The 17950-nt window shown below is 39.8% G+C and overlaps 1 protein-coding gene across 1 annotated transcript; it reads right to left on the reverse strand.

The window, feature by feature from the left end:
- Window positions 1-213: 213 nt before the first annotated feature.
- pcnx2 (pecanex 2) lies at window positions 214-17344 on the reverse strand. Its single transcript, XM_079472394.1, has 34 exons — window positions 16955-17344; window positions 16346-16545; window positions 16103-16217; window positions 15882-15921; window positions 13655-14701; window positions 11932-12073; window positions 11459-11601; window positions 11280-11358; window positions 11066-11201; window positions 10750-10892; window positions 10509-10662; window positions 10395-10427; window positions 10130-10301; window positions 9941-10051; window positions 9763-9854; window positions 9401-9510; window positions 9114-9225; window positions 8934-9026; window positions 8696-8846; window positions 8437-8578; window positions 7117-7294; window positions 6469-6577; window positions 5923-6052; window positions 5495-5553; window positions 5019-5234; window positions 4686-4939; window positions 4048-4281; window positions 3336-3439; window positions 3028-3172; window positions 2720-2950; window positions 2027-2301; window positions 1793-1953; window positions 1282-1706; window positions 214-1115 (listed from the first exon to the last, which is right to left on the reverse strand). The coding sequence occupies exons 1-34, from the start codon at window positions 17105-17107 to the stop codon at window positions 984-986; spliced, it is 6021 nt and encodes a 2006-aa protein (XP_079328520.1). The 5' UTR covers window positions 17108-17344; the 3' UTR covers window positions 214-983.
- Between the last annotated feature and the right edge of the window lie 606 nt (window positions 17345-17950).

Genomic DNA, 17950 nt, shown 5'->3' on the forward strand with positions numbered 1-17950 from the left:
TAGGTGATAACCTAGATTTTATTCACAGTTTTCACGTGTCTTGTCATGCTGGCAGTCTTTCACATTTCTTTGTCACTCCTGAGGTTCGATTATGTTGAAATTCAACTGGAATGGCCTCAATGCATCTAGAAATGCTGATTAAATAAAAATTGGTCTCCAAAGGTTGCAGAACATGAAAAGAAGAACGAGAGAAATTATTTTTCTTTTTTTATTCAAACTGTGTTATGGCGTGGCTTTATGTTTCAAAGATCTCCCTGTTTATAGGAGCATTATAATATTCAGTCATCATTAAAGGGCTAGACTTGCCATGAAATATTTGATATTACAACACATCGTACATACCCCCATATCACATACAGTAATAAATATACTGGAAACCACGCATCTCCCACAGTAAAAACGTAAAACATTATGATTCTGCCTGTAGTTCCAGATCCATTAAACTACATCATCTTTTCCTGTTGGAGGTGTTTACTGATCTGAGCAAATAAAGTCAATACTTATCTCATAATACAAATGACATTTTTTGCTTGTCACATTCTGGTGCATCTATGACCAGTGTGGAATCCTTAATCGTATGCATCGATATATACCAATAACAAACCTGAATCACAACACATTTTAATACAGCAGTATTTAGGAAAACAGCTATGCAGTCATATCTGACCCTTGCTTAAGTCAGCTAATCTCACATTATTTAACAATCTTTATTTTCACTCTAGAAAACAACCCCCACTGTGATGGTAAAGTACATGCACTCAAAACGACTCCAATCTACTGTAGCCTGCCGTCCCATACATTAAAATGTATGGGTTTAGACAAATGCAAGCAGTTTTGGCCCTCTTATTTATTTATCTTTAAGTTTCTTTCCCTTAAATAGGATACTTACAACTCTACACAAGGCAGATGTTTGAGTTAAAAACCTGTAATGTACATTACTGTCAGGAGGACATGCTGGGCTGAGGCATTTGGTGATTGTGGTCTCATATGGTTTTCTGCTCCGGTGCTTCGTGAAAGACTGAGTCTTCTTGGCTCTTATCGGTGCTCTGGACCTTCGGGACCGTGGTAAAGGTCGAAGAAGCATCTATGCTCTCATAAGCTTCTGATGTCCACTGCTGAAAAGAAAGAAGCTACTAATGTAGTCTGAAATTGAACTTAGAAAAATTCCTGTAGCATTAGCAACACAAAAGTTGTGGGTTCACTTCCCAGGGAAAACACACAATTATAAAAATGTGTACCTTGAATGCAATGCTACAAATACGCTAAGATGCATAAACTCACTTGGGTTGTACGACTCGCTGAGCGATAGGATGGTCCTAGGACGATGTTGACTGAGCTGGAGGACTGCGTGTCGCTGGTGTTTCCACCCTCAGCTGCCGAGAGGCCAGAGATGACCAAACCGCTGGAGAAGCTCCTCTTGCCGAACAGCAGACTTAATGTGGAGCTTGAGGAAGAAACCTGGCCGGAGCGATGGTGACCTGCAACTGAAGCCAGAGGGCCTGTGGTGGACAGTCGAGGCACCTGGGAGAACACAGAGGCGATGGAGGAGGTGTTGAAAGATAGCTGGCTGTTGGAGAGCCGCTGAGCCAAGCCAGGACCTCCGGAGCCCGAGCCGTGCTGGCTGTCCAGGATGGGGCCTGATCGACTGGTGACGGGGGGACGTTGGTTATGAGGTTGCACTGAGCGACTGCGATACTCCCGGAGGGCTGCAAGGAGAAAGGACAATAAGCATAAACATAATACAGGGTAACAATAATTTATACATTAAACTCTTTGAATAGTTTTTTCTGACCTCCGTGATGTCTGGACTGAGCGCTGCGAGGTCGGCCGTGATGCAGGCTTAAGCTCTGAGAGGTTGCAGAGTTTTGATTCTGACTGAAGGAAGATCCGGCACAATCCACATCTTCCATGTTCGTGCCGCTGTTACAGCTGGTGAGGTTGTCCTTTGTCACCCTGACAGAAGCACAGCATTCTTTACATTATGTAAATGGACATTTAATGTCAAAAGCCTGTTTATGCCTCATACCGAAACCACTTGGAGTGCAGCCAGGTGCGAATGCTTTCCAAACTCAGGGGGCCACCCCATATGTTCCTTATTTGCTTGTGAGTCCCCATGTAGGAGGTGGTGAGCGGGGACACAAACATGGGATAACCCAGAGGCTGGTCACAGGAGGAGTTGATCATGTTTCTCAGAGCCTGCTTTGAGTTCTGGATGCTTCCGCGCTCAGGATTACGGTTGCGGAGGAAGACCAACTCCTGTTGCTGGCCTGCCCAAAGCCCTCGCACACACTCTTTATTTATCTGAATGGAAAAACTCATTATTAACGATGATTAACATACGACAGCAAATGATGAATAATAAAAAGTAATGCATATATTATTTTATCATTATATCATCCAACACAAAAGCTGGGGATAGTTCATCCAAAAGTGAAAAGTCTTACATCATTTCATGTCATTTCAAACCTGTATGACATTCTTTCTTCTGCAGATCACAAAAGGAGATATTTTGAAAAATTTTGGTAACCGGACAACTTGCATTGGTTTTGTGTCCATACAATAGAAGTGAATGGGTACCACTGTTGTTGGGTTACCGCATTCTTCAAAATATCTTCTTTTGTGTTCTGCAGAAGTAAGAAAGTCATTCAGATTGAGATGACAAGAGTTGAGTAAATGATGGCAGAATTGTCCTTTTTGGGCGAACTTTTTGCTATCTTGCCTTTATAACTTTGAAGCTGAGATGGCGTTTGTAGAGCATGATGATCTTGTACTCTTCTTGCACTTCATCCACCATGTGCCGGAGTGTGAGTAGCGTGTCTCGACTGGACAGTACCGCTTTCCGCCAGGCGGGGTCACTCTCGTGACAGATCACCAGACTGCTCCTGTAGTTACTGATGGTTTCGAAAAGCACGGAAGGCTCTTCAGTCTCCTCCAGGCTTGTGAAGTGGTCCTGTATAATGTGAAAGGTAAATGATCTGTGTGGTAACTATATACGACACACTTTTTAAATATGGTCCTTTATCTTACCTGGTGAAGTTTCAGACTCATTCTGACAGCTGGGGCCACCACCGTCTGCAGCAGGTCCATATCTGCAAACACCCATTCATCTTTCGCAGCGATGCGGAAGTCACCTTTGAACAGCGAGTTGAAGCCATAGAGGAATGAATCCAAACTGCAGAGAAAAAATTCAGTGGTAAAAATGAAGGATCTTATTCTTACTTGACTGCTACATGATGCACAGGTTTTTGATATTTATACCATGGCATTTTTAAATTCTTGATTCTGATTGGTTCGTATGTTTTAGTAAACTAAAACTGTGTGGATATTAAGTATACCTGTTGGATCTGTTATGTGCTGCTGTGCTGAGGGACCTTCGACCGAGTACAGACAGAGCGAAACACAGAGTAACCAAGGGAGAATCTTCATCACTGTCTACAGACTGGGCACAAAAAAACATCTTTAGATTTAAAGGGATGGTTCACACAAATCTGTCATTATGTATTTAGCCTCGTGTTTTTCAAAGCCTGTATACGACGACTCTTTCATCTATAAAACACAAAAGAAGATATTTTGAGAAATTTCACAGTGGTTTCGCGTCTACAATGGATGCCAATACCAACTTTCTTTAAAATATCTTCTGCAGTAGAAAGAAAGCCATACAGGTTTGGAATGACGTGAGAGCGAGTACATGTAAAGGATAAAAAAGCATCCATGTTTTGGTTTAACTTTACCTTTAACATTTCAGTTTAACAAACCAAAACACTGTGGGTGTGCAAAGAATTCAGCTGTGTTAACAAATCCCAATTTATGCCACCTGCTGTAATACCATAGTTCTGTGCCACAGTCACAGTTTCTCAAAGAGACTTTCACATGCCACATTCAAACCCAACTTCACTTAAAAAAGAACATTGAGAGCGATTCAACTGGCTAAAATTTACATAAAATAGAAAAGACATAAAAAGGGTTTTGAGCTCAGATCAGCTTCTGATGTTAAGACTCGGTGTTCACTTTAAATCTGTGAATGCCCTTTGTGTGTGGTCTCTTTACCTCCTCTAGTTTGTTGGCACAGTACTGGATCCACTCCAGGTAGACATTACAATAGCTGGCTCTTGTGATGCCCTGCAGACAGTGGACATAATCCTCATCAATCTTCATGCTGAACACAGCTGGGTCTTTCTCAATGTTATGCCATTTACTGTAAGACTGCAGGGCTTCCTGCATTGACTCATCTTTAACCCATATCTGCATCTTAGGGCTGATCACCAGATAGTAGATGATACTCTGGAGACAGGAAAAAAAATGAGATTAACGATAATAACAAATTTGTGTATTATTTCAAAAACACATGTATATAACATAGTATATCAAATACACAATTCAGCATTATCTCCATTTAAAGAAAATGAACATTCGTTCAAAATTGTAAATTCTTTCATCATTTCAAACCACTATGATGACTATTCTTTTTTCTGCAAAACACAAAATAAGACATTTAGAAGAATGTTGGTAACCAAACATCGTTGGTCCCCATTGACTGCCATTACAACGCCATTGACATTTTTTCGAAAATATCTCCTTTTGTGTTCTGCAGAGTATACAGACTGAATAAATGATGACAGATTTTTACTTTTGTCTGAACTATCCTTTCTCGCTCTTAAACCATAAAACCATAACATTTCTGATACCTTAATGTAGTAAGTTATGAGCAGCTTGCGCAAGTCATAGACCTGCAACATGGTGGCAGCATTGTTCTCACTGATGCTGTAGCCCTCCAGCAGATACTTGGTTGTTGTCACCTCCCAGGCCAGCCAGCGTAGATTGAAAGCAGCATTGCAGGACAGCATGTGAGGTAGATGACCCGGCTCACAGCAGCAACAGGAATCATCCTCCTCCACCCCCTCTGTGATGGCCTCCACCTCGCGCTGCTGACAGTACGTGCCTGAGGAAAAGTGGTTCGTAAAGGGGTCACACAGAGCTCTCTGACACCTCGGAAACACTGCAATAGCAAGACGATTTACCCCTGAACTCAAGGCCTCGCAGCTGAAAGGTGACCAGGCCGTTTCCGACCTCAATGAGGTGAACAAGTGCATTAAGGTAGTCAGAAGCCAGGATGAAGCAATCTCCAGAACAGTAGTTTCCCCAGCGGCCCAACGTCAGATCCCCGCATAAAGAATGCTGCAGGGAGCGCGTCAAGTACTCATAGAAGATCGAGTTGAGGTTGTTGTCATCGCAGCCTGTGTAGTCAGAATATATAAATGTATAGATGAACTTGCTTTGTTCAAAACTCCATAAAAGAAACACTTTTCTTTCGGTCATATTGATTTAGAACGTGACTGAATTTAAAATAGACAAAATGATCTATTTGATCTTTTTAACAGCATGAGCTATTTTATATTTACAATTTATATGAAAAATACATTTCAAACCTTTTTCACACTACAATCAACCTTTTCTTTGATGTGTGGTAAAACATGAATAGATAAAAAGCATTTACCAGTCTCTTTGTCAACCTGGGACACCAGACGACTGTTGGAATTGTCAATGCGTTTGGTGCTGAAAATGTCAAATCAAAGAAAATGTTCATGAAGAGAAACGTCCACAGTCATGTAGTACACCTAACTTAATCTGATGCTTCTGCCTGTCGCCATTCAAGTTGAATATAAACAAAAACATTCTGTGTCATCACAACTGTGGTTGAGACCTCCATCAATAATTCAAAATCGTGTCTCTGTCTCTGCTTGTACAGCCCGCAGAACTTCAGACACAAATGACATTTAATCCAGGAGCAGGAAAGAAAATCACATCTACGTTTTAAAAACAATGAAATATGCACATATTGTTCCTTTGCTGTCAAAAGACTGCATTTGTGTGCAAGTGTGCTGCAGGCTGGAAATGCATTACATCACTATGAAGGGATCTTACTTGTAGTTCCTCTCCCAGAACTTAACAGGTCGTGGATAGGAGGTAATGAATATGGCACTTCCGAGGAAAGGACTGAGGGGTGTGTAGAAGAGAGTAGTGATGAGGGTCTGTACCAGGAGCATGGCAGAGTCTGAGTACATCCGTCAAGATAAGCAACATTACCTGTCCTCATTTAACCGTATTACAGCAATCCTTTATTTCATAAACCCATATTACAACAATCCTTTAATGTAACAGGATATAATTGAGAAACTATCTTGGCACCACCAACCCTTAGGCAAAGAAAATATATTTTCCTATATATTAACAGTCCTTACATTAAATCATGTAATATATATTTGAAAATACGTAGAATAATAAAGTGTTATTATATTATAACATTACAATATATTAAATAACACAAAGGAATTGCTGCTTTTCATATATTCAAAAATATAAGCACTTGGTTCTATGCAAATGTTATTTTTAACAATATGTCATTATATGTTCCAGTATATTCCCATATATTTTCGAAAGGGAATACCACCCCTTGGATTTCAAGGATACGAGGTACAGCGAAGGGTTGTGCAAATGCGTGAAATGCACTACCCCAGGCTATCTGCCAGGGGGCGATGTACACCAAAATGAAGTGCAACTTGTGGAGAAGATCCCAAAGCTGTAGAAAAAAACAAAGAGCCATTGTTAGTCTCTGCAAGACAATCAAAGAGGTTATTTTAGGACCGGTTACTAAATGTACTGTCTTCTATTTTAGACTAAAGTCTCACAAAATAGATGTCCACTTCCAAAATGTGTCATTTTGTAGATTATTGTAACACTTTAATGTCCTTGTTTCTTCTACTGTAGCATTTTAAGGTTCTATTACTTGAAATATGATGATACACAAAACCTTAAGGCTTTACAGAGTCTGGTAACTTTGTTGATTTAGCCGAAAATGTATACGATTCTTTGGAACAGATTCTAACATGGTAAAAGTTTTAAACAGAGCTGAGGGCATAGTCAGGTTAGGTCATTTTTGAAATAACAAACATTGTAAGGGGTGAGGAATGTATAAGACTGAATGACAAGCTATTCAATCTGCACTGATGTTGTGGATTCTGTTGATATTAATAGCTAATAAAAATAGTTTGAGACTAATATCCGTTTGAAAGTTTTCCTCTGATAATGTTTCAGCCACGTTAAGCCCTTAGAACCGACCTTGCTGAAGATGATAGACATGATGAAGAAGTTGAGCAGGAAGGTTTCAGAGGCACTGCTGCAGTCGAACTCAAAGAAGATGATGGTGAAGATGAGCGTGAGGAACTGATAGCTGGGATTGCAGAAGGAGGCACGGAGAAGCTTCATCCCAGCAACTGTCATCAACAAGACATCACAGCTGGAGCGAGACACAGACGCCTGAGACACTCAGATGCAGAGGCAGGTTACAGCACATACAAATCAGAGTGGTGCAGGTTACAGCCAATCACAGGACAGAAGACTCAGAATGGTGCTGATGGGTCAAGGTCTACAGATCACTTCTGCTTATATCATCATCACATTGTACATAGTTTGGGATTTTTTGTTCACTTTATGGAAAAGCATCGGAAATATTATTTGTATTTGGGAACTGAGAGACTTACAGGAATGTCATTGTCACTTATTGAATCATGGCCTGAACTTGATTGAATTAAATGTTCTTGCATACTTGTGAGGTGAACCGTCTCATAATTTTGCCTCACTAGTCACCAATTGTGTTTCTTGTAAGTTTCTTTAATAAGAATCATAATAGTAAATGTATATGCAATGTGAGTCGGAGGGAATGGTAAGGTGAGTCTCTTGTTTTGTGGAATGATGAATTGTTGAAATGATGCCAGTGTCTAAACACAACCTTTAAGGGGGAAAAATGTCTTTAGCAACTTCAGAATAAAATACTAACCCATTTAAAATTGCTCTTGACTTAAAGAAAAATGCATTGAAGCTATTTCTTCTGAAGAAAGGCTTTTATCATAATTTGAAAAAGTTTGTCCTGCTTTTTGTTAAAAGACACTCTTTGGGGTGGCTTTAAAATACATTTAATAAAAAAAACAATTCTTACATTTATAAATGTATACCATTCAAATGAATTTTGTTAGGCTTAGGTATGAGTATGGTTAATGTAAATTATGGGATTCTTCTCTTAAAGAAGTTAAAAATAATAGTTCCCACAAAAATGAAAATTCTGTCATAATTTACTCACCCTCCCGTCATTGCAAACCTGTATGATTTTCTTCCGCATAACACAAAATAATATATTTTGAAGAATGTTGTTAACTGGCCCCCGTTTACTTGCATTTTGTGTCAATATAATTGGAAGTGAATAGGGGCAAGTGCTTTCTTCAAAATATCTTCTTTTGTGTTCTGTGAAAGAAAGTCATACAGGTCTGAAATGACAAAAGGATGAGTAACTGATGACAGAATTTTCATTTTTGGATGAAGTATCACTCGAATGTTTTTCAAATACTAAGAACGTTGTGTGGGATTAAGGGGAAAGACACTTACTGTATTCCTAGTTTCTTTTGATGGCTGAGGGTGAAGCCATCATTGGTAAGTGCACTGAGGACGATAGCGGGGTACACAACATACTTTTCAAAGCTCAACAGCCCCACATAGAGCCGCTCAAACCACATCAGATGAGCATCCTCTGAAAAGCATGCATGAATTTGCAGAGGTTGATATAGGCATTTCATTCTTTATGAGAATCATTACTTCAGTAAGAATCTACAAACGAAGACTTTAGCAGACACGTGAACCGTCTCACCTCTAGGTTCAAACTGTGAGTACTCTTTACTCTTCAGCACAGGGTGAGAGATCCACATCCAGGGATGGTGTTTTCTTAACTGAGGGATGATATAGTGGGTGACAAAGCCCACAGTGGCCGCTAAAGCATACAGCACTATGGAGACAAACGGCTGTGAATGAGAAAAGCATTAGTTTAGGCAACAGTTTCGAGACAGATGATTAATAATAAAGATACACTTTAAGTAGCAGAACCCCACCCTTAGAGACAGGAATACGGTGCTGGCAGTAACTGCAAAAGTCAAAACTGAAACAAGGATACAAACAACGAGATCCGACAGCAAAATTTCTTTCTGCAAAACACAAATATATATTCTGATCAACACATTTGATCCTTAGAAGCAAACACAAGACTAGATAAAAAATCCACTAAATCCTACCACAGAGTTTTTGAGTTTCTCTGGCAGAGGGTCTGTGTTCTCAGTAGACATATCGTCCCCCTCCTCATCATCATGCACAAGAGATGGCATCAGCTTCGATTTCATCAAAGAGCTGAGAGCATACATATATTTACTTACCAACAGTGAATTGGCGTAAACATTTGACTCCCAATGCATTCGGTTCTATAATGTTCTCTTTTAAGAAATGCTCTCTTACTAAACCCCTATAGCAGAAATTTAAAGTGTTCCTAACAAATGAACTGTGAATAGTGCATAAACGGTCTTACAATAAAACGGATGGATCGCTGCTTTGTCGACTTAGATGATAAGACAGGACCACGAGCAGCGCACAGAAGCCAGAGAAAAGTGCTGGAATATGCTGTTCATTCCAAGGCTCCTTTAAAGAGAATATTATTGAGATGACGTTCCATTTTCAAGTTCATTAATGACAAAAGCACCAAGAAATCAAAAGAAAATCTAGTTTTACTTTCATTTAAAGGCAATAGGTCATTGCTCCTTGTGAATCAAACACAAGGATTTGTAATCTTATATTATTGTTACATGGCGACCTAACATTCTTAGTATTTTATATTATAATACATTATAGGCAAATTTTTGGTAAAAATCTTGAACTCTTAACAAATCTTACCTTCAAAGAACCAAGACAGAAACCGTAGAGTAAAGATACTGCTATAATACTCCGCGCAATGCAGTACACGGCTGACAGGAGTCCAGTTGCAGCTGAGTAAAAAGAGGCAGCAACAGTTTAAATTCATTTTTAACTTTGATGGTCCATTTTAGTGATACAAAATGCCATGGATACAGACCTGTACCTCCAAATAAGTGCATGTCAATTTGTTCCAAAAAGTATATAAAAAAGGTGTTGATTTGTGGAAAGAGGCCAAGAAGAAACATAACAGGGAAGCAGTATGTAAACCCTAAAAAAATCAAAAGAACATTAAATAACCATTTTCATATCTTTTCATGTACGTTTCAACTCAGAAAAAAACACTAACCGACTAAAATGTCTTGTAAATACTGGAGGACGTCTGAAGTTACTATGGTGATGCCATAGACAGTGGACACGGGGAGGTCTGGCGTTCTCAACACCATCTCCAAAATCCAAATAAGGCCACAGAACATACAGAAATATGCAGCGCGACTGTAGACGACAATTTGATTATGTCCCTGTGAACATTGGTGTGAAGGACATGCATTGGCATCAGCTTTCCAAATCCTTTTTTATGCAGTATGGTGAATTTCTTTAAAAATCTAACTCACGTGAGTAGGTGATGCTGCATCTGGTTGAACACTCTATAAAAAATAGGAGGTTTTAGCACACGGCAGGTTAATTTTCAGCTGAAAACTAAATGTCCACAATGAGCGAAGCAATACCTTCAGCAAGGAATACTGACAGCTGGCAATGACCAGGCAGAACTGAAAGACCCAGATGTCTTTGAAGCAGCCCTCATTTAGCAGCACAAACCCAAGAAAAGCCACCAGGAAAGCCAAGAATATAGCCACCATGTTCTCAGTAATATCTTTGTTCCTTCAAAAATGTACAATCATTTTAGTTGTTGTGGAAAATAGTGTGATATACATAAAAAGGCGCTAATATTTTCACAAGCACCCTTACCTGTCTAACAATGCCAGCAAGGTTAACCGATCATACAATATGTTCACCCATTTCCCCGGAAAAACCTTTATCTTGTAGTAGAGCTTTCTCGAGGGTTTCTCTTGGGTTGATGTCTCAGAGGAGTCATCCAAAGAATCCTCCTCCTGTGTATTACAGATTCCTAAAATATTAGTGTTTTCACTTTATTGTGACAGGTGGTCTAATATTCTGTATTTGTATAACTGCCCAGGCTCACAAACTAAACTTTCACAAGTGTGAAATGAAAAAAACATACATAATTGGCTAATAGTTAATGTGTGGTGAAAAGATTGTATACCTGAAAGATTTCCGGATGGGTTCTCCTGGGCCGGAGACGGCGAGTCGGAAGGATGCGTCGCTGGAACGGGCAATCGGCAGGCCCTCCTACTGACCCATCCTGACACTCGGAGTTAGAGGACGTGGAGAGGAGATCACTAATAGAAAAAACATCCAACATCTTAAACAGACTTATAAGAAACCTAGTATTATACAGAAATCGTAACATATCGTACCATATGTTGCCAGTGATGAGCTCCGCACCAAGCGGTAAGTTTAGAGCTCTTTCATTGTACAGTTTCCGTGGTCTCTCTCCTGTAAATAAACATCAGAGATACTGTATATGACATGAAAAATAAAGGAACACAAATGTTTATTGTCTCTACAATGTAAAAACCTGTAAAACATGACTTACTGTGAACAGTGTGGAACGTGTATACCTCTTCTTTAGATGTAGCCTCTGGTCTACAGATGACCTGTAGCATCGAACTCTCTGACTGAGATGTTTGTGAGGGCAGAGAATCATAGTCTGGATCCCTCTCCTTATCTGTCTGTGGACTTTAAGAGCATGTCAAAGAAAATGAACCCTGAAACATATACAGTGCACAAACAGTGCATACATACTATATGCTCGGTTTTTTTGCTACACTAAAATAAAATAAGTGGCATAACATGTAATCATGTTTATTAAATTTTTATACATTAATACAGCATTCGTACCCTCCACACAGAACTTATTTTGTTATCAAGTGTTCTTATATTACATATATTATTATTTTGTGAGACCCATATTAAAATGCACTACAGCAAATAAACAACATAAGACTTCAGGCTTAATTCTATACCATCTCAGCTTCCATCCTCTATAAAAAGCAAATGCCAGAATACCTTTCTGGTGAGACGATAGGAATGAGAGTTTCTGGAAAGGTTTTAACTATATCTGTAGCCAGACTGTTTGGAGGATTTGGACGTTCTGGTTGTCCTGTAGACTCTGTGACCTCTGAGGTCTTCTCTGTCACTGTGCTTTGCTCTGAAACATGTTAAAACATAAGTTCAACTATGTAATTTCTATGCCACAAATGTCACATCACTGTCTTAAAAATAAAGGTGTCTAAAGGGTTCTTCCCAGCGATGCTATAGAAGAACCAAATTTGGTCCAAATAACCCTTCGGTCAAAAGTTCTTTAAAGATGGTGTAACATGCTATTTCATGCATTCTGACTTCTTTCCAATGTTAACGTGCTGGCTATATTCTCTCTCATGCTTAACATGGTTAACTAGTTGGATGTATGACATAGTATTTCTGTGCTTGATACACTCCCCCAGCATTCCAACTTGTTTCGGAAAGCTTTTTATACTGTAATGCCCAATTTTTACTTGTGTGTCGGACCTACGCCGTAGCCTGTATGCCTTAGGATACGTGTCGGTTTTCATTTACACTTATGTTTCGTTTTTTTCGCTTCGACAGGCAATGACCAATAAGGGTCCGTGCCTACACGCTTGTTGCTTGTGTAACCAAGAGCCGATGTAGAATTGTCTCATTTGAGAAGCATTAGCAGTGGTAGCGGCAAGTTTACTTTTGTTGCAGCTTGAGATGTTAAATCTTAGGGTCCGTGTTGAGTTGACGTGTTGTTACGTTTTTGGAGAGGTGCGCGTCAGGTTACGTCGTAGGGTACACGGCTCTGCGTAGGCTACGCCCGACGCACAGGTAAAAATTGGGCTTAAGTCTGGATCCCTGTTTCATAACAGGGATCCTATTCCTTTTACTGGGCAATTCTCCCAGAAAAGCACGCCCACGGCAAGGTCAAAGAAATAGCCCACCCACCCACTCACAGCATTTCAGTGATGGATGTAATAAAAGGTGGACATAACGCTGGATTTGGAGATCGTTTGAAACTGATAGATGGAGCGGCCCCAGTGCTAAAAGATGCCGGACATGAACTGCATGCAGTAAGTCAAACTAAGTCATGTGTCTGTGTTTTGTATGCAATCGGCGTGTACATGCATAATGTAAAAAACAAGAAGGGATTATTGCGATGATCTATTGTGTGCTCTAGTTCCGTCTCCCTGCCTGCCTCCAGCAGCTCGTCTTTTTCTGGAAATAATCGTACAGCTGAATATCTCTTATAAATGTGATCAAACTAAATACTCTTCGAAGATACGACGTATGCAATACTACTGTATAGGTACTCAAGATTAATATGAGATTGGCAGAAACTGCGTGTGTTACCCAATCTTTAAAGAACCATCAATTTATTTAACATTTTATTAATCTGAAGAACCATTTTTGCCACAAGGAACGGAAAGCTTCTCTGGGGGTTAAAGGTTTTTTATGGAACCATTTAGAGAAAAAACAAGTTCTTCTGGCATCATGAAACAACTTCATTTTTAAGGGTGAACATACACTATCAGAAAAAATGGTCAAAAACATACCCAAACTGTCACTGGGGTGGTACACCTTCAAAAAGTACACCTTATTAGTACTTATTTTTGTATCTTTTTTTCTGACAGTGTAGATGAAATGTTCATACTTTTCAGAAAAAACAACCTGTTTGACATCAAAAACACTAACCTATTCTATCTTTAAAAACATCACTGACATGTAAACCTACTTTCATTTTTTTCTTCTTTCTCCTCCTCAACCTGATTTCCTCCACCGAATCTGGTGCTGTTGATAGACTCCAGCAAAGTAACAAACTCGACAAAGTTGGACTCATTGGGCATCTGGCCCTCCTTGGCTTCCAGGTCTGATTTGGAGGAGGTCATTGTGCAGAGTTTGTCTTTAGATTTGTGGCCAATGAGAACGGCGTCCCGTCCACTGTCAATGCTGAGCCCCCTACCGTGCGTTCTTCCATTTTGCGTACACCTCATATACGCCGACGGAATCTGCAAGAATCCATCAGCATCCGGCTTGAGCTCAGGCGGTTCATTTTCATCAAGATGGGAGTTCACGTCAATGCCCGAGGAGCTGTTGTTAGTCAGCTGAGGGCTAAGGATGGTCATCTCTTTCTCATTGCTTTCTATTTCTTTGCACTCCTGAGCAGAATCTGAACTTATTGGCTCTTTGGCGAGGACGCTGTCTTGCCGTTCCGACTGCTCCTGAACAGATTTGTCCCCTGAAACTGGTACTTCTTCTTTTTCATCCTCAGAAGAGGCTACCTCTGCTTCGTGAGGCGAATCAAAGGTGATGACAGGAATTTTGACGGGACAGTCAGATTCTCCCTGAGCCGACTCTAGGATGCTGAGTTTGACAGACTCCTCCAGCTCCGCTGCTGTCTGTGGGTCACAGCTCATCGTGATAGTGATCTTCACCGTATCACTTTCGTCCAGGTAGGCGGAAGGACTAGAGTTGTCGACCAGTACCACAGCAATTTCGTCTGAGCAATAATTCTCCTCGGGCGTTTCTCCATCATCAACTTCTCTTGTGATTTCTGGAGAGGTATTATTGTTGTTGGGGTCAGTGGGGGGTTTGTCTTTCTCTTCTATATTGTCTTCCTCGTTAACTGTGGGGTGTTGATTATCATCAGTGTTGTCTCTGTGGGCTGATGGAATCTGCTCTCCTTGTAGAAGTGGGGCAGACTGGTCAGTGTTGGGACTGAACAGATCCTCAGGAGTGAGTATCTTTTCAGCCTCTGGCCTAGATCTTTCATCACCCTGGCCTCCAAGAGCAAAACAGAAGACATTATTAGTAAAATGGACATAATGTAGAAAGACTTGACTTGCATGAAAGACTTGACTTGAGCATCTTGTAACTGTGATAGAGTGTTGCATTAGCAAATTAAAGGTTATGGGTTTGATTCCTGGGGAACACACATTCAGTATTGATGACATGTATTTGAGTATACCTTAAATGCACTATAAGTCACTTAGGATAAAAGCATCTGCCAATGCATGAATGTACAGAACGTGTTCAATCTTGTTTTAACAGAAGCAGGATCTGCTTAACAATGTTAAACCTTTTTCAATTTTAAGCTTGAAACAACACCAAATACATTTCGTTGCACTGTACTTGTATGTGTGTAATGACAATAAATTGAATCAAAATAAAAATAAAAAAAAACACATGTTTTTGACGTTCACACAGAGTGCATTTTCAAATTCAAAAACAACTTCACAGAACAAAAAGACAACAGAGCCCATCTTAAGATGTGGCATACATTATGTGAGATCTTAAAACAGCCAGACGTGATGGCAAACACACTCATCAGACAAAGATCTGACAAAAGAGTGTGACTTGTGTACATAAACTGACAATAAAAATACAGCCCAGATGGAACAAAAAAATGTGACATGTGTGAACAGTCCCTAAGTCTACTTCGGACAGATGGATAAACTTGATTACACAAAACAGATTTATGTGGACTGTATGGGCAAATGAGAGGCTTAATAGTAAAAAAACTTCCACAATCCCTATGTAATGTCAATTTAATGACTTACTCCTCTATAAAATATCAATCCTTTTTCATTAATCTGCATATCATGCAATTACATGTTTAATTTGACAGTTGACAGCACCGACATTTTCCAAATATTCTGGATAATGTATGAATTTTAGAATAGACTATCAATGTAGCTGCAAAACTGTGTTTGGGCTTTGTGGCGAAGCTGTCAGATTCTTTCTCAGAGGTCTGGCAGGATGTCACACTGATATCCTACACACACTTACATCAGTGTGACATGTAACTGCAGGCAAGACAGCAGTCACACTATTCCTCAGTCCATATGCTAGGCTTTGTGACAGACCCTTACAGTGATATATCTGGACAGTCTGCTCGCAGATTTGAAAGGATTGCATTGCACTAAAACCCGACCAGATCTATAATTAAAGCTGTTACATACCCTCTGTGCTCCTCTGTGCTTCCTCAGATTTAGGACACTCCTTCACAGTTTTAGAAAGCATGGTTAACAGAAGAGGATTTTAGCATTCAAACCTGGACAGCAACACATACTGTAGGCCTACAGTATAATATACATTTTCTTCTTGCTAAATATATTACCATCAAATTTACATGAATCAACAATATTAACCGTGTAAAAATGAGACTTTAAGTGTTACTTACGCCAATAAGTCCAGGGTCTTTTTCTGTCTGTTTCACTGTGACCTGTATTACTGGACTGTGTTTGTTTTTGGTCAATACTGATGTGGCAACGCTATCAGGAACTGTGCTGCTCTTTCTGTAGATTAGAAAAGTTCACAAATATTTAGCAAAATACTTTTGGCAGTTGATAAATGTGTGAGCTGTGAGGACAAGAGACGCTTGTTCTGTTGTACTAATACTGAAGTCGGTAAATGGTCCAAGTACCTCAAAGATGGAAGACAGGAATCAGACGCGTTGCTTTTCTTGTCTACACCTTTGCTGATGTCAGGCACACTATTCTGGGCAACAATGTCACCCCGATCGAACATCAGATGAAGGCGATAATTTACCATCTTAATGACAATGAAGAAAACTATCACTGAGGTGCAGTAGATGCTGAGGGTAGCAGTGGTGGGTGGAAGAGCCTGAGGAAAAGTGGAAAAACACACATCACAGACAGACAGGCAGAGAGATTTATAATCTGTGATAATAATATAATATTACAGTCCACTGTCATGACTGATAATTATTGATAATACTTCATTGTTGTTTTGTAATTCATCTATAAATTCTCTTTAGAATTATACACACATTAGTTTCTGAACAACAATAACACTGGCTTTCATGTGCTCCATCACTGTAGGCGACGCAGGAGAACAATGCGACAGTGCCATCTCAGAAACCTAAATACTATAACTGACACATAAAATACAATCTTTATATACAGCGAATTAATTTCTTTAGAGAATAATTTCCCAAGGGTTCTGGACTATTTAAAGCTTCGTATTCGCAGACTACAACATCATCGCCGGCCTGCGACATTGTATCACTCACCAAATGAAGCGATAACGGAAGCATAAGCAAAAACATCCATAAATAGAGGTGACACGAATTGTTGAATTTATTCTGGTCTGGATCATGGTACCATCCACCGGTCAGGGAAGCCCAGACCCCTTGGCGTAACGTTTGCACAACCTGAGAGCCCATGTTTGCAGTGATGTTTGCTACAATTATGTCATGCTGCTATGCAAGCTACGAATTCACACCGCCGTCCTCTTCCCTTCGCTTCGCGCAATTACATATTTACAGAAGCTGGCTCCACGTCCTTCCTCGAAGTCGTTTATTTTTCTTTTTCATCGTCCACGCATTTGCTTCTTATTCCCCAACATAAAAGCGCTGGATTTCTGCGGTGAAAGGTGCACAGCAGCATGCTTTACACTGAGCGCAGAAGAGGAGGGGAGGAATGGACTGATTCATGGTGATGCGCTCTGCTCACTGAGTCATGCGCCCCCACCCTGTACTGTTCGACAATAGACAGTATAAACCATACAAGGAATTATTGATCACATGTATCCTTATGGCATCTTTAACTCTTGTGCCATCGGCACCTGCCAGTGGCCACTGTACCGGGCGGCTTTTGTCACTGGAAATTGCGGCATGCATGGAGGTGGCATTGGAAAGATTAGACAGTACCAAATCATTCTTATATACAATTAGTAGTTCCCATGTGGTAACATAGCACAGGATTAAGTAGGAATTAAAAATGCATAGCCTACTTATGAACTGGGATATTTTTTGTAAATTCAGTCATTGTTCTGTGACTGTTTTGTAATAGTCTTTTAATTGTTCTTGAGATAATGGACAAAATATATGTTACGTACAAAAGCCATATTTATGCGAAGAATGAAGAAATTAATACAATTAAATACATAACCAATCAAGACAATTAAATTTCTCGGTATTTTTATATATAGATATTATATTGTGAGATGAACATTTTTGGTCATTTTAAAATAAATATTCGTTGCTTAATTTATTGTGAAAATCTTG

The sequence above is a fragment of the Barbatula barbatula genome (genome assembly GCF_947034865.1).
Source record: "Barbatula barbatula genome assembly, chromosome: 14".
Classification (NCBI taxonomy): Eukaryota; Metazoa; Chordata; class Actinopteri; order Cypriniformes; family Nemacheilidae; genus Barbatula; species Barbatula barbatula.

What these genes read in the sequence shown, in the direction of transcription:
- pcnx2 (XM_079472394.1), bottom strand. Translation starts at nt 17,107, where the DNA reads ATGGGCTCTCAGGTTGTGCAAACGTTACGCCAAGGGGTCTGGGCTTCC. An exon ending in AGCACAGAGGAGCACAGAGG is followed by an intron (nt 14,702 to 15,881) that starts GTATGTAACAGC and finishes TTGCTCTTGGAG; the next exon opens with GCCAGGGTGATGAAAGATCT. An exon ending in TCAGTCCAGACATCACGGAG is followed by an intron (nt 1,707 to 1,792) that starts GTCAGAAAAAAC and finishes TTCTCCTTGCAG; the next exon opens with CCCTCCGGGAGTATCGCAGT.